Source organism: Drosophila hydei, unplaced genomic scaffold (genome assembly GCF_003285905.1).
Source record: "Drosophila hydei strain 15085-1641.00,03,60 unplaced genomic scaffold, DhydRS2 tig00008135-arrow-pilon, whole genome shotgun sequence".
In the NCBI taxonomy this organism is placed as follows: domain Eukaryota; kingdom Metazoa; phylum Arthropoda; class Insecta; order Diptera; family Drosophilidae; genus Drosophila; species Drosophila hydei.
Genome location: NW_022045844.1, coordinates 2,700,996 through 2,717,154, shown reverse-complemented (window position 1 = coordinate 2,717,154; position 16,159 = coordinate 2,700,996). Strand labels below are relative to the sequence as shown.

Genomic DNA, 16,159 nt, shown 5'->3' with positions numbered 1-16,159 from the left:
ATGACATATCTATATATATTTATATAGCGCGCCCACTTGATGGATTCGCTACACACACATAGACATACTCGCACACACAGGAGTGACACCCTCAGCACATGGAACATGCGCACTGGCAAGATGCTCTCTGAGAGTTGTTTCGCTCGTCCACTCCACAGTTTTTTAATATACTTTATCAACATATCGCAGTCTCTGATAAAACAATCATCGTTTATGGTGCAACACGCTCAAAGTAAATGCCACACACACACCAACTCACATGCTTAGCTCACAGCATGATTGAGATATTGTGCCTACCCCGCTGTAGTACCCAGCGGGGGTGGTTAAACTCAGCTCGACTCGCGCGTCAAGTCCTCTGACAATAGCCAAACTGGGTTAAATTCAAATGCAAAAAAAAAACTATATAAAACCAGCCCACAAATATGTGTAATGATTCTTAAATAACTCCCTGTAACAAACCCAGCAACTTGCCACCAATACTAATACATATACAAATGCGTTTGCGTATGCGTAACCTGCGTGCGGCTCGTTAAAAGCGGTCCAAAAAGTTTTCTTTTATAGGGGAGCAGCCAAATGAACGCCGGAAATGACAAGGCATAGTTTTCGCATTTCTTTTAAACTATAAACAAAACTAAAAACGCGAGCAAACAAAAAAAATAAATAACTAAATAGGTTAAGATTGAAAGACTACCACATACCCTAGCTATAATATTTTCCTTATGGATAAAAACAATTTGTATTTCTTTATAAATTAATTATATGAAACTTTTATTACTAATTTTTAGTGTTATTTACGTTTTTAAATTGTAGAAAAAGTTTTTGCTGTGAATACTCATATCATATAAAAAATATAACATCATTTTTATAATAAGTATCAGCAAACAGATTTCTGTAATTTGTAAAAACTATAGAACTAACGTCTACAACTTTCTCTGCAGCCTTAAACACGCATCGACCTGTTCTAAAAATGTTTGTTTACAGGGTATATACATGAAGGCAAATCAAATATGCGCTTAACACGATATATTCAAATTTTCTGTGCGTTCGCTTGGTACCTATTTTATTTGAGTTGTTTTTGTTTTTGATATTTTTTATATGCCATATAATTTGGCCATATACTAAGCGAGTTTTCAATAACAATCGCTGCGCCGAGTCGTTTATTTGTCGCCCTTGCTGCTGCTTGAGCTCTTGCGCTGGCGGTGCTGTAGTAGCTCCTGGTATTGCTCTATGGAACCATCCTCATGCTTGGAGGTAAATTGTTGCTGTTGCTGCTGCTGCTGTGACGACGACTTCTCATCGCTGCCTGACTTTGAATCGTTGCGCTTTTGAGCGCGATTCGATTTCTTGATTTTATCACGCACGCGCTTGCCCAGCCGCGAGGCGGCTAGCACCTGACTGACCTTGGAGCTCTTCAGATAGCGTGTGCGCCACGACTGTCACAAAAGTGGAATAAATTGAGTTTAAAGTGAATAGTTTACTGTAAAGATATATATAAATATTACCTCTGAGTTGGTTTCCTGTAGCTTTTCGTGATCATCGTCGCTGGTATTCAGCAATATGACATCATTATCCTCCTCATCAGGCTCGTCTAGCTTCTCGGGCTCCTCACTTTTGACTTTGATAGCTGGCTCATCTGCTACTGTGGCCAGTTCCTCAATCAGTTCCGAATCGCCTCCTATTGAAATGACATCGTCGTTCTGATCCTCATCATCTACGATGGGCTGCTCGACTGTTTCTTTTGCTGTAATATTAGCTTGTTCAACAACTGCGACAGGTGTAACTTCAGCTGTGGTTACATTTTCTGTTGTGGCTTCAACTACTTTTAGTTCTGCTACTTCTTTAGGAGCTTCAATCTCAGTTGGCTGCTCCTGCTCAATTGGAGCTGCTTGCTGCGCTTCAGCTTCAGTTTCACTGTCCTCTCTCACCTCGCCCTCTTCAGGTTCGCTTTCTACAGCTGGTGCTACGGCAGGTGGCTCTGGTTGCACATCAGCTACTGCTGCTGCTACTGTTGCTGTTGGGATTGGCTCCTTTGGCGGCTGCTTGCTTTCATCATCAGTGCTATCACTGATGAGCAGTGTCTCTGGCTCAGCTGGTATTGGTATTACATCCGGTGAGGCTGAACGCGAGTTGTGTAGCTCCAGAACCTGCTCAGCCTTCGTTTCAACTTCTTTGGAATTGCTAACGATTTCCTTTTCCGGCGATTTAGTTGACGTGCGATAGTTGCGTTTTAGCTTAATCTTTTTCTGAGGAGCTGCATCTGATTTTCCATTGGTGTTGCCATTGGTATGTGGATGGTCATGAATCTTGGTTGCTTTGCTTGTTGCAGACTCGTTCGACTTTCGCTTGTGACTGCGCTTTTCCTTATCTGACAGCTTCTTGGACATCTCCTCCTCATCATCATCCGACTTCACCTCGATCTTTGTTATGGGCTCCATGGCCAGCTGAGAACGAATAGCACGCGCTCTCGCCTGGAGTTCAAGCAACTCCAACACACTAATTTGTCCATCCGCTGAGTGAAAATGAAGTATTGAAACATTATAGTTGCTTCAGTTAGAGTAGGCAGTTGTTGCCATTCAGTATTTGATTTATATTTTTCAACTTACGTTCCTTATTTTCATTGATTTTATCGGCTCTTTTAGCGCTTGATTTCCGCAATTTATTAGCTGCAAAAATTTTTTAAATTCACGCAAAAGCATTTAGTTAAAATTTAAATTGACTGCACGCCATGGCTGCGATGAGAGCTGGAGTTGATAACCTGAACCTGACAGAACAGGAAGATCAACTAGAACTAGAACGGCCCGAAAGTGAAGTTGAGTCCGAGAAGTTTACGATACGCCTTAATGGACAAAAGGATTTGGAGCAAAGGCTCCGCGAATTCAAGGCTGCCTGCGATGCCCACGAGAAACATGCACGTAGGCGCCGAAAGCGTCGCTATTATCACATGGGTCTGCTGGCCAAAGTCGTCATGGAGACGACTCACGAAGAGCTCCGTCGCATGCTTGAGCACGGTACCTACACATTTCACGTAGATATGGTTGCCTTCAAGCCAGACGAGCTAGTCACCATACTAGAAACCCTAAACATAGCCATTTCCGCACATGCGGATGAACGGGAACTGCGCACAGTGACGGGTTTGGCTCTTGAGATAAATGGCGACTGCTGTCGCGTAGGCCGGTTGCGCAACAACTGCACAACGATGCTGGCACGTGGTTCGGTGGTGACGCTAACAACAAATGAGGCGTATCGATATGCTGGCTTCCGTGAGATCGTGTACGTTATTAATCTAAGCGCCTATCTCAGCTCAATAAGGCTTAATGACGTGTTGCTAATTGGACGCGAGGTTCGCTGCCGTGTGGTCAAAACACTGAATGAAGCGGTGGCCGTGCTGATCATCGACGCGGGTATTTTGTCCTCGTATGACTTCATTGAGCTGCCTCGCCAATGCCATTCCTTGGCACCCAGTCTATACCCACAACTCTATCAAGCTGATCTGCAAGCGGCCGCAGCCCTTAAAGCCAACTTTGTGGTGCTGCCCAAGATTCGATGTAAATCGTTTCTTCGCGCAGTACGAATGACAATTACGACTGAATTTGATATGAAACTGATTGGCTGCATTGACTTTGAATATGTACGGACCAATATGCTCGATTTATTAGGCATTATCAAGTTACTGGACTATATTTGGATACCGGATATGTTTAATGTGAACTGCTGTGTGTACAACTATATCATGGAGGATGCTCTGCCCATCGCACAGTGCCAGAAGAAACCGGTCATTGGCACAGTGCCGTTAGAGCGTTGCAACGACTTCAAACGGTTTGAGCTACACGAGTTCCTCTGGAAGATTGACACGATACATATGCAGAAGAGTCCGTGGTGCAATAAGTATCCGTTGATTGTTAAGAAACTGATGCCTATTCGAGATTATCGTGTGGGTGTCGTCCAAACACATCAACAGGTGAAGAGCATATTGACCTCCTATCAGACAATTGTTAACTTCATCATACGGACGATCGCCACGATCGAGTGTCAAGCGATATTTGTGTTTACCAAGTGCGAGACGGCGAGTGTTGCGCTTGCGCGTTCAGAAATTTACTGTCCGGTTTATCTGATGATGCCGTTAAATGATGACGACGATGAATTCACCATCAAGTGTAAATTCGATTTGGCCCGCGCATTGCATCTGCGTCGCAACACGCATCCTATTATTTATACGCCCGATCTAAACGAGTGCAACTATAGCCCTATTGAGTTCGGCGTGGATTACATGCGACGCAAAGGCTGCCTGGAGGTGGGCGACTTTGTGGTCACCTTGGAGGTGGGCAAGGAGGATGAGGAAAACATTGTATTGGGCATTGGCGAGGATGTGTGCATACTGCGCGCGTTCTACGTAGCCCCAGTATTCAATTGCGAAAAATTTAAATATGGCACATGAGATCTGTGTGCAAATTCATTCATGACGTGCAGTTGTACAGATACATTTCTGATGATCAATCAAAATTAAATGTATGTAAACTCGCATTTAGGTGTTTAAAGAATGGGTTGGGCGAAGATGAGAACTTACCACGACGTAGCTGGCTGCCTCCAATATCGCTGTCTGAAGATATCTCTTCCAGCGATATATGCTCTATAAACAGATAGTATATAGATATATAAATATATAAGTATGCAGATTGTTCCTACCTTCTTTGTGCTCTACATCGGAATCCTCAGAGCTCTCCGTGTCTGTCGGACAACGCGTGTCTTCAATAATCGATTTCAGTCGCTTGGTTGAAACGCAAAGGAGCTCATTTAGACAAAGTTCCTCTATTTCATCCAAGCTAGTTTCCTGTAAGAAATAATCATTAACATATTCTTCTACTACTTTTATTCAGAATACCTTTAAAAACTCTGGTGCTAGATTCATGATTGTCTTTGGCTTCAGTGTGCCAAAGATTTGTTTGACCAACTCGAGACGATCATCGATGTAGTGAGAAATCGGATGAAGTGTACGATCCTCCTCTGATTTTTCTTTCTTAATGGTTATTGGCTTGGGTATTTGATCACTTTTAGCCTTTTTCTTTGAGCTGCTCATGTCGGAAATTTACAAACGAACTAAATTTAAGCAAAACAAAGTTTTTCACCGACTTTCGTTAGAGACTCCGAAAAACAAGAACAGCTGGTTATCAGAGTTGCCACACTTATTGCGTAAACCGATAGACTAGGCAACAGCTGAGTGTAAATCATTGCAAAGTTGTGTTTTGGCTTAAATTGTGAACAAATTAAGTAGCGTTTAATTTCTAATTTGAGAACAAAAGAAAGTACGTACATAGTAATAAGCAAGGATATTAAGTAGATAATATTATTTATAAGGAAATGCCGGCATCGACATGTGGCTCATGCTCGAATGGGCATTGGATAACCATAAGCATATTTCAATGTAAATTATGCCGAATGTGTGGAGTACTGAAACCATATTTTAACTATAATAAAATCAAAATTACCTAGTTTTGTGTTATCTATATAATTAAATATAATAGATTCCCTTAAAATAGTATTAAAGATATTACGTGCTGACACACGTTACTAGTTGGTATTTATCGGTTTCGCTTACAATGGTCACACCGCTCGCCATATGTTCATTAACTACAGAAGAGAGAGACGTGAGAGCGTGAGCGTCGGTAAAAATAGTTTTCCGTTTCATAAAGCGGGGCGCACCGCTAAAACAAAAATAAAACATTAGAAAAGATACAACAAGATGTGTGTGTGCAATGGTTTATGTAAATACAAAATTAAACCCAATATGTAATTCGAGGTGAAGTGTGAATAGGATCACAATCGCACTTATCAAGTATCTGTGTAAACGTACATACAAATAAATTTCCCTCTGCATGCATATTTTGACGTCTGAGCGGAGCGGAAAAAGTCATAGTACAAAGCAATTAGAATGAGCATTCCGCGTGGTGGCAACAGCGGCGGCAGCACATCGCTCGATTTAACACCGCTGCTCGATGGCAGCAACAATAGCGATGACAGCGATCAAGAAACGGGCAACAAATCAAATGGAGGCTCCCAGCTGAATTCCACCTCCAGTGTTGGGTCCAAGGAACTACGCATTAGCCACCGAGACAGAGAGCGGGAGGAAGCTGATGCGGCAATCTTTTTCAAAAAAGTTGGCAGCGCAGTTTTCTATGGCATCGCTTCGTTTATGATCACCGTGGTTAATAAGACTGTGCTCACGTCTTATCACTTTCCCTCGTTCCTCTTTCTGAGTCTGGGGCAGCTAACGGCTAGTATTGTAGTGCTTGCAACTGGCAAACGACTTAGACTGGTCACGTATCCGCCACTGCAGCGAAATACGTTTGCGAAGATCTTTCCACTGCCCTTGATCTTTGGTTTTAATATGATCTTTGGCCTGGGCGGCACGAAGGCGCTTAGCTTGCCGATGTTCGCTGCACTACGTCGCTTCTCCATCCTGATGACCATGCTGCTGGAGCTAAAGATACTGGGAGTAAGGCCGACGACAGCAGTACAGATTAGCGTTTATGCTATGATCGGTGGCGCTTTGATAGCTGCTTCCGATGATCTGTCATTTAATATGCAGGGCTACACGTACGTGATGATCACCAATGCGCTGACAGCCTCGAACGGCGTGTTTGTAAAGAAGAAACTGGACACTTCAGAGATTGGGAAATACGGATTGATGTTCTACAATTCGCTGTTCATGTTTGTGCCTGCCCTGCTGCTCAACTATGTGACGGGTGATCTACAGAAGGCCATTGAATTCGGCAGTTGGAATGATCCGGCATTTGTCGTGCAATTTCTACTCAGCTGCGTCATGGGCTTTATCTTATCATACAGCACAATACTCTGCACCCAGTTCAACTCCGCGCTAACTACGACAATTGTTGGCTGTCTGAAGAACATCTGTGTCACCTATCTGGGGATGTTCATTGGAGGAGACTACGTGTTCTCATGGCTCAACTGCATTGGCATCAACATCAGCGTGCTGGCAAGCTTGCTCTATACGTACGTCACATTCCGCCGGAAGCAGGCTCCCGATAAGCAAACCCATTTGCCTAATTCTCGAGGAGAGAACGTCTAGTCGAAGACTATCCATAGAGAGAGCCTGCTGCCAAAGCCATAAAATTTTCATGTAGAGCATCGAGCAACGCCTAGACTAGAGAACAAACATTATAACAAAGCACACAATGTTAACTTTAAAACACTAAATTGTACATATGTAGTTATGGATTTAAATATTATACATGTATATATATATCCGCAGATATATATATATATGTATTTATATGCATATATGTAAGCACTTATGTTATTTAAATGTCCTTGTAAATTCTTATCACACTCGCGCAATTAATTATGTTAAAGTGTCATAAAACAGCAACACAAACCCAAACCTCTACATACATAATAGTTAATTGAATATATGTCTAAATATATATATATATAAATATATATATGTAAATATATATACATAAATATATATATCGATATTTATGTGTGTGTTTTTACACCTACACAAAAAAAGATACAATTTGTTCCATTTCAAATAAATTTAAGATAAGATTGTCTATTGATAAGAACTGAGAACTCCGGCAGTGCAAATGCTCTTACAGGTTGCTTAGTTTAATTTATTGTTCAATTATGAGAACAACTTTACATTTTTGCTACCTGTTCGAAATATTTCGAGTAAATATTTTTCCACATGTCTTGAATTTATCATGAGCTCCACGCTTTGTTTGACTTATTTTAAACATATGTGTTTTTCTGGTTCTTTATATATCTTTTTCGGAGTTGAAACATATAATTTACCTACACAAACTTAAATGTCTTCCAAAATTTCGACCAATCAATCCCTTCTAATCAAGCCAATCCTTTCTAATAATAACAACTCTTATCACTAGAAGTAATTATTGATAAATGTTATTGTTTATTTCTCAGAACTTTAACTGTGTCTAATTAGTTTGCCAATCAGTAACTCTACATCGTTAAGCGTTTTTTAATAAATCTCTCTTATTGCTTTCTATGAGAATATTCTGCTCTCAAGCAAACCAGAAGAAAACGGAAATGCTTAACCCTACCAAATCTAGGCAGCCCGCTGATAATTCCCATTTATTTTATTTTTTTCGTTCTGTCATAACTGTTGTCAGCTTGTATTAAACGCTTATCTCTGGGTCTGCAGTAATTCTTATCTTCTTTAAATATAGCTAAACTACACATATTTCTTTTTAATTATGAATATTTAATTCTTATCTTAGAATGTTTTCACGTGTTACTTGTCCAAATTACTCAGCAGTTAGCAAAAGGAAGGGGAGAAAAAATAATAACAAAAGTTGATAGGTACAGAGGCCGGGTTCAGCGTATTTTCGAAGGTTCAATTGTGTTTATATAAACAAAAAGTGGAAGCAAAACCGGTTCCCAACTTTTAGCTCGTCTTTCTGAGTCTTAAACCGTTTGCGGGGCAGCAATGCTTATTTACGAATCTTTTCGACTTGGTCTACAGACAAATTGTCTAAGCAAAAGGGGGCCTAATACTATGGAGGGGCAATTCAGGGTCGCGTTTATGAGCCGAGTCACCCATACATAATTAGTCAGTGAATCGCTGGTGATGAGGTCAACAGCTCGAGGCATCTATTGTTAACGTCACTTAACCATGTTTATCCGCAGCAATGATGCAGCAGCTAAGGCGAATCTCATTGCCTCGCTTGCAGCGCAGCTCGACCTTGAGCCTGTTGAGTAGATGCAGACGCTCAACGTCCACGGATGCTCCTACTGAGGAGCTGGATGCCTTTGAGCGTGACTACTTGAAACAACGCATAGAGATAACAACATTCCAAAGGCTGTTACTGGGTGCCGGCTCTTCCATAGCCTCTTTACTTAATCCACACAGGTGGGCTACATTTATATGGCTGTATAAGAGGATCGCAATAAATATATTTTTCGCAGACATGATATGATTGCCTGCCTAGGCGAGACAACGGGTGAGAATGCACTCTGGAATATTTTGGATACCATGCAGGCGAGTGAGGAAGGGCGCCGCATCCTGGTCGACAAGCCACGCATCAATACCAAAACCATTGACTTAAACGCTTTGCAAGCGTTGCCCTCGGATTCATTTGGTTTTGCCTATGCCAAGTTCTTGAAAGATAACGTAAGCTGATCTGATGTAATTACTGTATATATAAAGTATGTCCCACATTTCAATATAGAATGTGACGCCTGATACGCGTATGGAGGTTCGTTTTCTAGAAGATCCAAAACTGGCCTATATAATGACGCGATATCGCGAATGCCACGATTTAGTGCACGCTGTACTGGATATGCCAACAAATATGCTCTGTGAGGTGACAGTCAAGTGGGTAGAAGCTCTGAACAACGGACTGCCCATGTGCTATGGGGCAGCAGTGTTTGGGGCGGTGCGGTTGCGACCTAGGTGAGTTGGCCTTCAAACGTTAACTAAATACACAACACAAAACGAGTGTTTTTTTTGCTCACAGACAACGTCGAGAATACTTGAAGCGTTATTTGCCGTGGGCCATCGAAAATAGCAAGCAAATGAAGCCACTAATGCCGATTTACTGGGAGAAGCGTTGGGAACAAAAAGTGAATGACTTACGCGCCGAATTGGGCATTAAACCGTTTCAATAAAGCTTCTATTATTTAGTTTTGATTTTGAATTCGATAAGTTTTTGTTGAAAAGTGCGGGATATCGATCATAGTCGATCGCTAACGATAACAACGATCATCAGAGAAAATTAGATGGCAACGCCTTGTGTCGTGTTTGCTTTGCTGATGTGTTGTTAAAGCGCTAATGGCTAATTATTTATTAAAATTACAATATGGCTGAAAAATTTAATGGATTTAGCCACGATGAGATACTTAAAATAACAGGAATAAAGGACGGCAAAAGACTCAATATGGAAGCAGGTAAATATTGAGTTTGCTGGAGAGTATTTCTCACGTTTTATGACGTATGTATGTGTGTGTGTGTGTGCTAAACAAAACAATTGTTATACATGCATAAACATATGTATATGTATATATGTGCATACATGAATATTTTTAGCAAAGCAAGCGCTCAAAAGCCAGCCCGGCATTAGACGGATGCCGGATAAGATCTTCCGGCAGGCAGATCAATTGCGAAAACACCAGCAGCAACAAAAACCACAACAAATTGTTGCTGACAAGGTCAAATCACATTCAACCACGCCCACAGAACCGGAACCAAAAAAACCGCCTACTCCCACACAAAAAGAAGAATCACTAAACTTGGAACGTGGCTTATCTGATTCGCTGGTTGAAGCGCTGTATTGTGGTTCCGTTAAAACGCCAATGACAAACGGAAAATCTCTGCCAGCAGCTGGAGCTGCCACGTATGCGAGCGAGACGACGGATGATAGCTCAATATTGAAGGTAAACAGCACAGACGATGACTCCAGCATCTTGCCCAGCACCAAAGATTCAACGGAAGAGCGAATCAGCACGGATTCCCCCTTCAAGGGTATATCGCTTAAGGACTTCGAGCAGCATCGTAAGATGATTCAAGAACAGAACAAACAAAAGAAAGAAATGCTCTACCAAGCGATCGAGCAACATACGCAAAAAACGGCCGCTGAATCACGTAAAATCGAAGAGATACGTCACGAACTCTCAAAGCTGGAGAGCGATTTGGCCGTGGATGTTGCACTGCTGCGCAAACAGATTGACAACGCATGCATTCACTTTGCCAACGTTGAGTAAGTTATCGACAGAAATTAAATTTAATTAAATTTCAATAGCTAATTCACTGTTTATTATCAGAAAACAGTATGTACGAATCGAGGCTCAATTTCTAAAAGCAAAATTGGATCTGCACAATGCTTCCGAGAAAAAGGAACTGCTCACGGAGCATCTTTGCACAGTTATAGCCCACAACGAGGATCGCAAGGCACAAAAGTTGACGGAACTAATGCAAAAAGTGGGCCTGGCGCCAACGGAAGACGAGCCAGCGTCCGAAAAATAATCGAATATAGCGAATTTGTATAAATTCCATTTGAAGCGAAATTAACTTGCTTAGATATTAGCATTGATATTAGCATGTGCATGTTTACAAATACACATATATGTTAGGTTTTTTTTAGTTCTAAGCATAAAGTTCAAAATGCAATAATTATATGTAATTCAAAATGTTTTTTCCTGTTATTTTCAACAAGCTGGCAACGTGACAGCTCTCATACTGCAACCCTGGTGTAAACAGCTGGCTTCCAGTGGTTGGAAATGTGAAATAAACGCGTGCGAGTTTTGAAACATAAACAATCCTTTAATTTTTAAATTATAAGAGAAAGAATTTAGGATGGCTGGACGTGGGCGTGGTGGGAAGACAGGATCGCTCACTGCCGAGCAGATGCAGGCGCTGGGTTGCATGGGCAAAGATATGCCACAAGTGCAAACGGCGCCGCCTCCAACATTTCCAGCGCTACTCAATAAACCAATTTGCCTTGAGGTAAACGGAAATTGAAGTTAAATTAAACGATTCGAGATAAATAGTTGGCTTCCTTTTAGACGACTACCGCACAGAACTATCAGCTGCTGTGGAAAGAAGACTTTTTAAATCGCATGCGCGATTCACCATATTATATCGTGTCAGCCAGCCAGGAGAAACAAAAAACCAGCGTTAAGGATTGGCGAGAGGTAGGAGTCAAAATATCAATAGCTACATCAGCTAAATGTTAACATTACAGAAAGCTTTGGAGCGCCTTAAAAATAAGGCACAGCCCGAATTTAACTACAAAGCAATGCCAAGGGAACTAAATTCCAATTATCGCAAACGAAAAGCTGATCCACGACCCAAGGTGCTGGCCAAGAAGACAAACATTGAGGATAGACTGAAACAGCTGGAGCAGAAGGAGCTCAAAAACGGCGGTGAAAACGAAAATGATGAAGTCAAGCGGGAGAGCGACTCAGAGCACGACGACGAACCAGAAGATCCAGAAGCAGCGCTCGATGATGAGATGGACGAGGAGAACGACTATGCCAACGATTATTTCGATAATGGCGAAGCGTACAACGAAGAGGATGATAATATGGACGATGGTCCCGTATATTAAGCAAAAAATAAACAATATTTGGGATAGTGATTTACTGATTCGCCACTTTAAGCTTATTTAACACATAATTATCTGCAATATACGTGATTAGCGAATATCTAATCCAAGCTTCTGGGAGGGCTGTAGTTCAAGTGTATCAAGCCCGAAGATTTCACCTGCAAAATTAAGTGCTTTAGTTATGATTTAAACTGGAAGCGCATGTTACTTACAAAGCCAATTGTGCCAGCCAGAACCAGAATTCCAGTCAAGAGGGCGGCATTATATTTGGTGTTATTACGGCTATGTTGCTCCTTCCAGTCACCAGCTGGTACAGGCAAATCGTTCATGGTGGAGTGTTGATGGTGTCCACCATGGTAAGCGGCGCGCGACATGGCACCAGCTGACAAAGAAGAACACAAAATTATACTCAATAAACACAAATTTCCATGACGCAGGAGCGACACATTATGTAATTTTTAAGGTTAGTAAATGCAGCTCAAAACAAGTATATAAGACTTTTTCTTACCATTTCTGAACAGCAGACCCTGCTTGACAATGTGCTTGACCAACATGTTTGCTATATAATTGCACAAAATATACAAAAAAATGTTATTTTTCCCGATATTTTTCTTTGCACTAAAACTACTCACCAATAGTTACTTATGTATCGACAAGTGTGGCTGTATGCAAGCGTTGCAAAAATACTGAACAACGTTAAGTTAGCTGCGCGCAATTTTCCTACTCACATGAAGTTGGCTGCACATTGGTGTGTGGCGGTGGCTCATCGAACAGCTGTTTTTGGCGGAGGCGTTCTTCAATTTGGAAACAATTATAATTGTTGAAGTAATTGTAAAGAAAATTTACGCTGCCAACATTCCGTAGCCATGCTGACAATCGGCACTTTGGCCAACATCAAGCACATACTGCAAAAAGAGCTGTTCAACAGCAGCGGCGAACGGCTGCTCTCTGTGGTGACGGTGACGAAGACTTTCAAAAAGAAAGACAAGCGGGCCTGCTACCTATGTGTGCTGACGACAGCGCCACCCGTGCCGGTGGTTACGCTCTGCCTGGTGAAGCAATACGAGCAGCGGGACAGCGAGTACAAGCGCAAACGTAGCTGGCAGTTGGACGAAATCAAGTGGATCGATGGTCGCAACGAGCAGTTCGAGACGCACGAGTTTGACATCCAATTAGAAAAGCTGTACAAATGGTACGCCCTAAATTTGCATGAGCGTCAGAATTTCCTCGCTGTGCTCAATCGGCAGATACAAAAGTCTGTGCGTGGACCACGAGCCGAGTTTCGTAATGTGCCGCAGGCTTGGCTATCGGAGAAATCGCCAGAAAAAATAGCGGCAGGACGTGAAGGAAGAGCTGGCAATGTCACCCAGAAACCGGCGAATACAGATGATGAGGAAGACGAGGAAGAGGCGCAAGAGTTTACAGCTCTCACAGATAAAGAGGCCAACGAGCTGGGGAAATTGTTTTCCGAGTGTGACTTTGCCATTAAGGATGCGGAGCAGTTCATTGAGCAGCTGTCCAAGGAGCTACACGACTTGGATGGTGTAAGTAAACTTAAATACACCTGAAACAAAGCTAATACTTCTTCGCATACCTACAGGCTAATATGCAAAGTGTGCTGGCCTCGGAGCAAAAGGTGCTTAAAATGATGGAGCACATAGACAATGCTATAACCGAGGCGGACAAGTTTGAAACACGCCTGGATACCTATGAGGATATTTTAGGCCATGTAAAGGAGACCATGGAGAAAATAGGCGGCAAGAATGCCATGATCGAAATTGCCAATAACAACAATATCAAACTAATGAAGGAACTCAACAAAGTCATTGTGAGTATTAAAATCTTCATTGAAGATTTATATTAATCCTTATTTCTGATTGCTTTTAGAGCCAACTGGACTTGCCGCATAGCCAGCAGCAGGCGCTGGATGAGCCCGATCTGAAAACGGCTGCCGGACGCAAGGCAGCAATTGCTGCAGCTCAATGTTTGCAGCAGGCCATGAATAGCGATATAGATCCAGCGCTGCTACGTCTGGAAGCTGTGCAAGATCAGCGCAAACGTTTCGAGAAGTGGAAACAAAAGTTTTCGGCCACTGTTAGTCGGTTCATGAACAACCTCTTCATACATCTGGGCAACGAGATTGGCGACATGCCGTTGACCAGCACCGAATTGGTGCTGCCCAACCACTCCAATGTACATCGCGAGTTGACGCCATATACGGAACTGATGCACTGGTCCAAGGCCATGGATCGCAAGACCTACGACGGACTGATGCGTGTCTATACGGCTTCCCTAAGCAAGATCTATGATCGCGATGTTAGAAATTTCTTTAATCTAGTAAGAATTTCTTTTACAAAATCGGTATATTCCACGTTAAAGTCTGGCTCCTTTTCAGGCCAAACTTCAAGTGTCTGACAAGCTGCGAAACTCTCGCGAAGATCTGGATATGTCCACATCGTCACGCAAGTCTGCTGTCTCAACCATTCCTTATGGCACGCTGGGCATCAATCGTGATCAGTGGGGTCCTGGTGTGGATAGTGCGGATCGTGTGCGCTTCGATGCGTTATTGGAGAAGGTTCTGGCCGAGCTAGAGCCCATTGCGCTGCAGGAGCAATTGTTCTGCATCAATTTCTTTCAAATGGATGTGATAAGTCCCACAACGAAGAACACACAAACGACGCTTGATATGGAAAAGGATAAGGGCATGGATATGTCGCAGTCGTTTAACGCCTCTACGGCCTCGCCGACCAGCGCGGGCACAGAGGCTGGTGCAGTGCCTCAGAAGCGCATAGATCGTCAGATCAATGAGGACGTACGCAAACTGATGATGGGACTCTTTAGTTGCCTGGAACCTGAGCTCGTTAGCTTCATACAAAGCTTTGAGCGAGTGGATAGCTTGTGAGTCACCTATGAAACATATAAAATGTGAATCTTCTCTAACCAAATCTCTCTCCAGCTATTCTCTATATGTGCTGGTGCGTTTAACGCAGCACGTCATGTCCGCTCAGGACACACATTCCTTTTTGAGCATGACCTTTGCATCGGCGTTGGTGCAGGTTAAGCGCAACTTTGATCGCTTCATGCAGCAGCAACTGCAGTCGATTAAGGAGGCTAAGCTTCCAAAGCGTTCGAAGGCCATTCTGCCCTATGTGGAGAACTTTGAGAACTTCGCACAGACGGCAGAAGGCATCTTTCGGAAATCGGATCGTCGCACGGATATGGAGAAATGGTACCTGCAACTGGTTCATGCGATATTCGAAGGGATTAGCATGCACTCGCAGGAGCATCCAAAGACGCCATCACAGGTGGTGCGCATGGAGAACTATCATCATATGTACGCACTGCTGGCACAGCTGAAGGTTCCAGGCTTAGATGCACTCAAGAAGGAGGCAAAGGTACGCTACAACGATGCACTCAAGGCTTATGTAACGCAGTACTTTGGCAGGCCACTGGAGAAGCTGAATGTAAGTGGCTTAGATACTAGTGTTAAAATGTTTCTAAAACTCTTCCCAATTTCAGCAATTCTTTGAGGGCGTGCAGCAAAAGGTGGCGCAGGGCGTTAAGGAAACGGAAATAAGTTACCAAATGGCCTTCTCTAAGCAGGAGCTGCGTAAGGTGATCAGCCAGTATCCAGCGCGTGAAGTGAAAAAGGGTTTGGAGAACCTCTACAAGAAAGTGGATAAGCACCTGTGCGAGGAGGAGAATCTTCTGCAGGTGGTGTGGCATGCCATGCAGGAGGAGTTCATAGCCCAGTACAATTATCTCGAGGAACGTATACAGAAATGTTATGCGGGCGCCATGATCAATCTGGAGTTCAACATACAGGACATACTCGCCTTCTTCTCTGATATTGCGCGCTCCCACTGAGTGTACGGTATATCAGAGATTTACTTTTAAGTGCAATAGTATTTAGAGCGATGTGTTTTTTTAAGTGAAAAATATACGCGCACATATTTAAACAGCTGATTAGAGTTCAAAACTACAAAAGAGAGACAAAGAGAAAGAGAGCTGCAGATTGAAGCTTCCAACGCAAGAGAGCATTTTACGTAAGTGAGAGCAACTCACATAGCAGTTGT

At 42.7% G+C, this 16,159-nt stretch overlaps 8 protein-coding genes across 8 annotated transcripts; 6 read left to right on the top strand and 2 right to left on the bottom strand.

The window, feature by feature from the left end:
- Positions 1-780: 780 nt before the first annotated feature.
- Positions 781-5,163, bottom strand: LOC111594865 (immunoglobulin A1 protease). The gene is made up of 6 exons (XM_023308344.2): positions 4,880-5,163; positions 4,684-4,828; positions 4,565-4,627; positions 2,604-2,663; positions 1,503-2,509; positions 781-1,433 (listed from the first exon to the last, which is right to left on the bottom strand). Exons 1-6 carry the CDS (start codon positions 5,072-5,074, stop codon positions 1,158-1,160), a joined length of 1,746 nt encoding a protein of 581 aa, XP_023164112.2. The 5' UTR covers positions 5,075-5,163; the 3' UTR covers positions 781-1,157.
- Positions 2,581-4,521, top strand: LOC111594863. The gene has a single exon (XM_023308341.2). It carries the CDS (start codon positions 2,726-2,728, stop codon positions 4,433-4,435), a length of 1,710 nt encoding a protein of 569 aa, XP_023164109.1. The 5' UTR covers positions 2,581-2,725; the 3' UTR covers positions 4,436-4,521.
- A 164-nt stretch (positions 5,164-5,327) lies between the features above and the next one.
- On the top strand, positions 5,328-9,648 carry LOC111594887 (ubiquinone biosynthesis protein COQ4 homolog, mitochondrial). The gene is made up of 5 exons (XM_023308373.2): positions 5,328-5,419; positions 8,668-8,890; positions 8,947-9,151; positions 9,210-9,433; positions 9,498-9,648. The coding sequence occupies exons 1-5, from the start codon at positions 5,356-5,358 to the stop codon at positions 9,646-9,648; spliced, it is 867 nt and encodes a 288-aa protein (XP_023164141.2). The 5' UTR covers positions 5,328-5,355.
- Positions 5,621-7,386, top strand: LOC111594864 (UDP-sugar transporter UST74c). Its single transcript, XM_023308343.2, has one exon. The coding sequence runs from the start codon at positions 5,927-5,929 to the stop codon at positions 7,082-7,084; it is 1,158 nt and encodes a 385-aa protein (XP_023164111.2). The 5' UTR covers positions 5,621-5,926; the 3' UTR covers positions 7,085-7,386.
- Positions 9,649-9,762: 114 nt separating the features above from the next.
- On the top strand, positions 9,763-11,159 carry LOC111594878 (RAB6-interacting golgin). Its single transcript, XM_023308363.2, has 3 exons — positions 9,763-9,927; positions 10,067-10,736; positions 10,801-11,159. The coding sequence occupies exons 1-3, from the start codon at positions 9,840-9,842 to the stop codon at positions 11,000-11,002; spliced, it is 960 nt and encodes a 319-aa protein (XP_023164131.2). The 5' UTR covers positions 9,763-9,839; the 3' UTR covers positions 11,003-11,159.
- A 68-nt stretch (positions 11,160-11,227) lies between these two features.
- LOC111594879 (DNA-directed RNA polymerase III subunit RPC7) lies at positions 11,228-12,116 on the top strand. Its single transcript, XM_023308364.2, has 3 exons — positions 11,228-11,482; positions 11,542-11,670; positions 11,721-12,116. Exons 1-3 carry the CDS (start codon positions 11,333-11,335, stop codon positions 12,084-12,086), a joined length of 645 nt encoding a protein of 214 aa, XP_023164132.1. The 5' UTR covers positions 11,228-11,332; the 3' UTR covers positions 12,087-12,116.
- On the bottom strand, positions 12,104-12,805 carry LOC111594880. The gene is made up of 4 exons (XM_023308365.1): positions 12,716-12,805; positions 12,592-12,642; positions 12,296-12,465; positions 12,104-12,241 (listed from the first exon to the last, which is right to left on the bottom strand). Exons 2-4 carry the CDS (start codon positions 12,635-12,637, stop codon positions 12,185-12,187), a joined length of 273 nt encoding a protein of 90 aa, XP_023164133.1. The 5' UTR covers positions 12,638-12,642; positions 12,716-12,805; the 3' UTR covers positions 12,104-12,184.
- A 70-nt stretch (positions 12,806-12,875) lies between these two features.
- On the top strand, positions 12,876-15,998 carry LOC111594876 (exocyst complex component 1). Its single transcript, XM_023308362.2, has 6 exons — positions 12,876-13,627; positions 13,684-13,911; positions 13,971-14,420; positions 14,479-14,981; positions 15,040-15,547; positions 15,603-15,998. Exons 1-6 carry the CDS (start codon positions 12,950-12,952, stop codon positions 15,948-15,950), a joined length of 2,715 nt encoding a protein of 904 aa, XP_023164130.1. The 5' UTR covers positions 12,876-12,949; the 3' UTR covers positions 15,951-15,998.
- The last annotated feature ends 161 nt before the right edge of the window (positions 15,999-16,159 follow it).

What these genes read in the sequence shown, in the direction of transcription:
- LOC111594863 (XM_023308341.2), top strand. Translation starts at nt 2,726, where the DNA reads ATGGCTGCGATGAGAGCTGGAGTTGATAACCTGAACCTGACAGAACAG.
- LOC111594865 (XM_023308344.2), bottom strand. Translation starts at nt 5,074, where the DNA reads ATGAGCAGCTCAAAGAAAAAGGCTAAAAGTGATCAAATACCCAAGCCA. An exon ending in AGGCAGCCAGCTACGTCGTG is followed by an intron (nt 2,664 to 4,564) that starts GTAAGTTCTCAT and finishes AAATTTTTGCAG; the next exon opens with CTAATAAATTGCGGAAATCA. An exon ending in AATCAATGAAAATAAGGAAC is followed by an intron (nt 2,510 to 2,603) that starts GTAAGTTGAAAA and finishes ATTTTCACTCAG; the next exon opens with CGGATGGACAAATTAGTGTG.
- LOC111594887 (XM_023308373.2), top strand. Translation starts at nt 5,356, where the DNA reads ATGCCGGCATCGACATGTGGCTCATGCTCGAATGGGCATTGGATAACC. An exon ending in CCAAGTTCTTGAAAGATAAC is followed by an intron (nt 9,152 to 9,209) that starts GTAAGCTGATCT and finishes ATTTCAATATAG; the next exon opens with AATGTGACGCCTGATACGCG. An exon ending in GCGGTGCGGTTGCGACCTAG is followed by an intron (nt 9,434 to 9,497) that starts GTGAGTTGGCCT and finishes TTTTGCTCACAG; the next exon opens with ACAACGTCGAGAATACTTGA.
- LOC111594864 (XM_023308343.2), top strand. Translation starts at nt 5,927, where the DNA reads ATGAGCATTCCGCGTGGTGGCAACAGCGGCGGCAGCACATCGCTCGAT.
- LOC111594878 (XM_023308363.2), top strand. Translation starts at nt 9,840, where the DNA reads ATGGCTGAAAAATTTAATGGATTTAGCCACGATGAGATACTTAAAATA. An exon ending in AAGACTCAATATGGAAGCAG is followed by an intron (nt 9,928 to 10,066) that starts GTAAATATTGAG and finishes GAATATTTTTAG; the next exon opens with CAAAGCAAGCGCTCAAAAGC. An exon ending in ATTCACTTTGCCAACGTTGA is followed by an intron (nt 10,737 to 10,800) that starts GTAAGTTATCGA and finishes GTTTATTATCAG; the next exon opens with AAAACAGTATGTACGAATCG.
- LOC111594879 (XM_023308364.2), top strand. Translation starts at nt 11,333, where the DNA reads ATGGCTGGACGTGGGCGTGGTGGGAAGACAGGATCGCTCACTGCCGAG. An exon ending in ATAAACCAATTTGCCTTGAG is followed by an intron (nt 11,483 to 11,541) that starts GTAAACGGAAAT and finishes GCTTCCTTTTAG; the next exon opens with ACGACTACCGCACAGAACTA. An exon ending in GCGTTAAGGATTGGCGAGAG is followed by an intron (nt 11,671 to 11,720) that starts GTAGGAGTCAAA and finishes TTAACATTACAG; the next exon opens with AAAGCTTTGGAGCGCCTTAA.
- LOC111594880 (XM_023308365.1), bottom strand. Translation starts at nt 12,637, where the DNA reads ATGTTGGTCAAGCACATTGTCAAGCAGGGTCTGCTGTTCAGAAATG. An exon ending in GGGTCTGCTGTTCAGAAATG is followed by an intron (nt 12,466 to 12,591) that starts GTAAGAAAAAGT and finishes CTTCTTTGTCAG; the next exon opens with CTGGTGCCATGTCGCGCGCC. An exon ending in TGGCTGGCACAATTGGCTTT is followed by an intron (nt 12,242 to 12,295) that starts GTAAGTAACATG and finishes TTAATTTTGCAG; the next exon opens with GTGAAATCTTCGGGCTTGAT.
- LOC111594876 (XM_023308362.2), top strand. Translation starts at nt 12,950, where the DNA reads ATGCTGACAATCGGCACTTTGGCCAACATCAAGCACATACTGCAAAAA. An exon ending in AGGAACTCAACAAAGTCATT is followed by an intron (nt 13,912 to 13,970) that starts GTGAGTATTAAA and finishes GATTGCTTTTAG; the next exon opens with AGCCAACTGGACTTGCCGCA. An exon ending in GGCCACTGGAGAAGCTGAAT is followed by an intron (nt 15,548 to 15,602) that starts GTAAGTGGCTTA and finishes TCCCAATTTCAG; the next exon opens with CAATTCTTTGAGGGCGTGCA.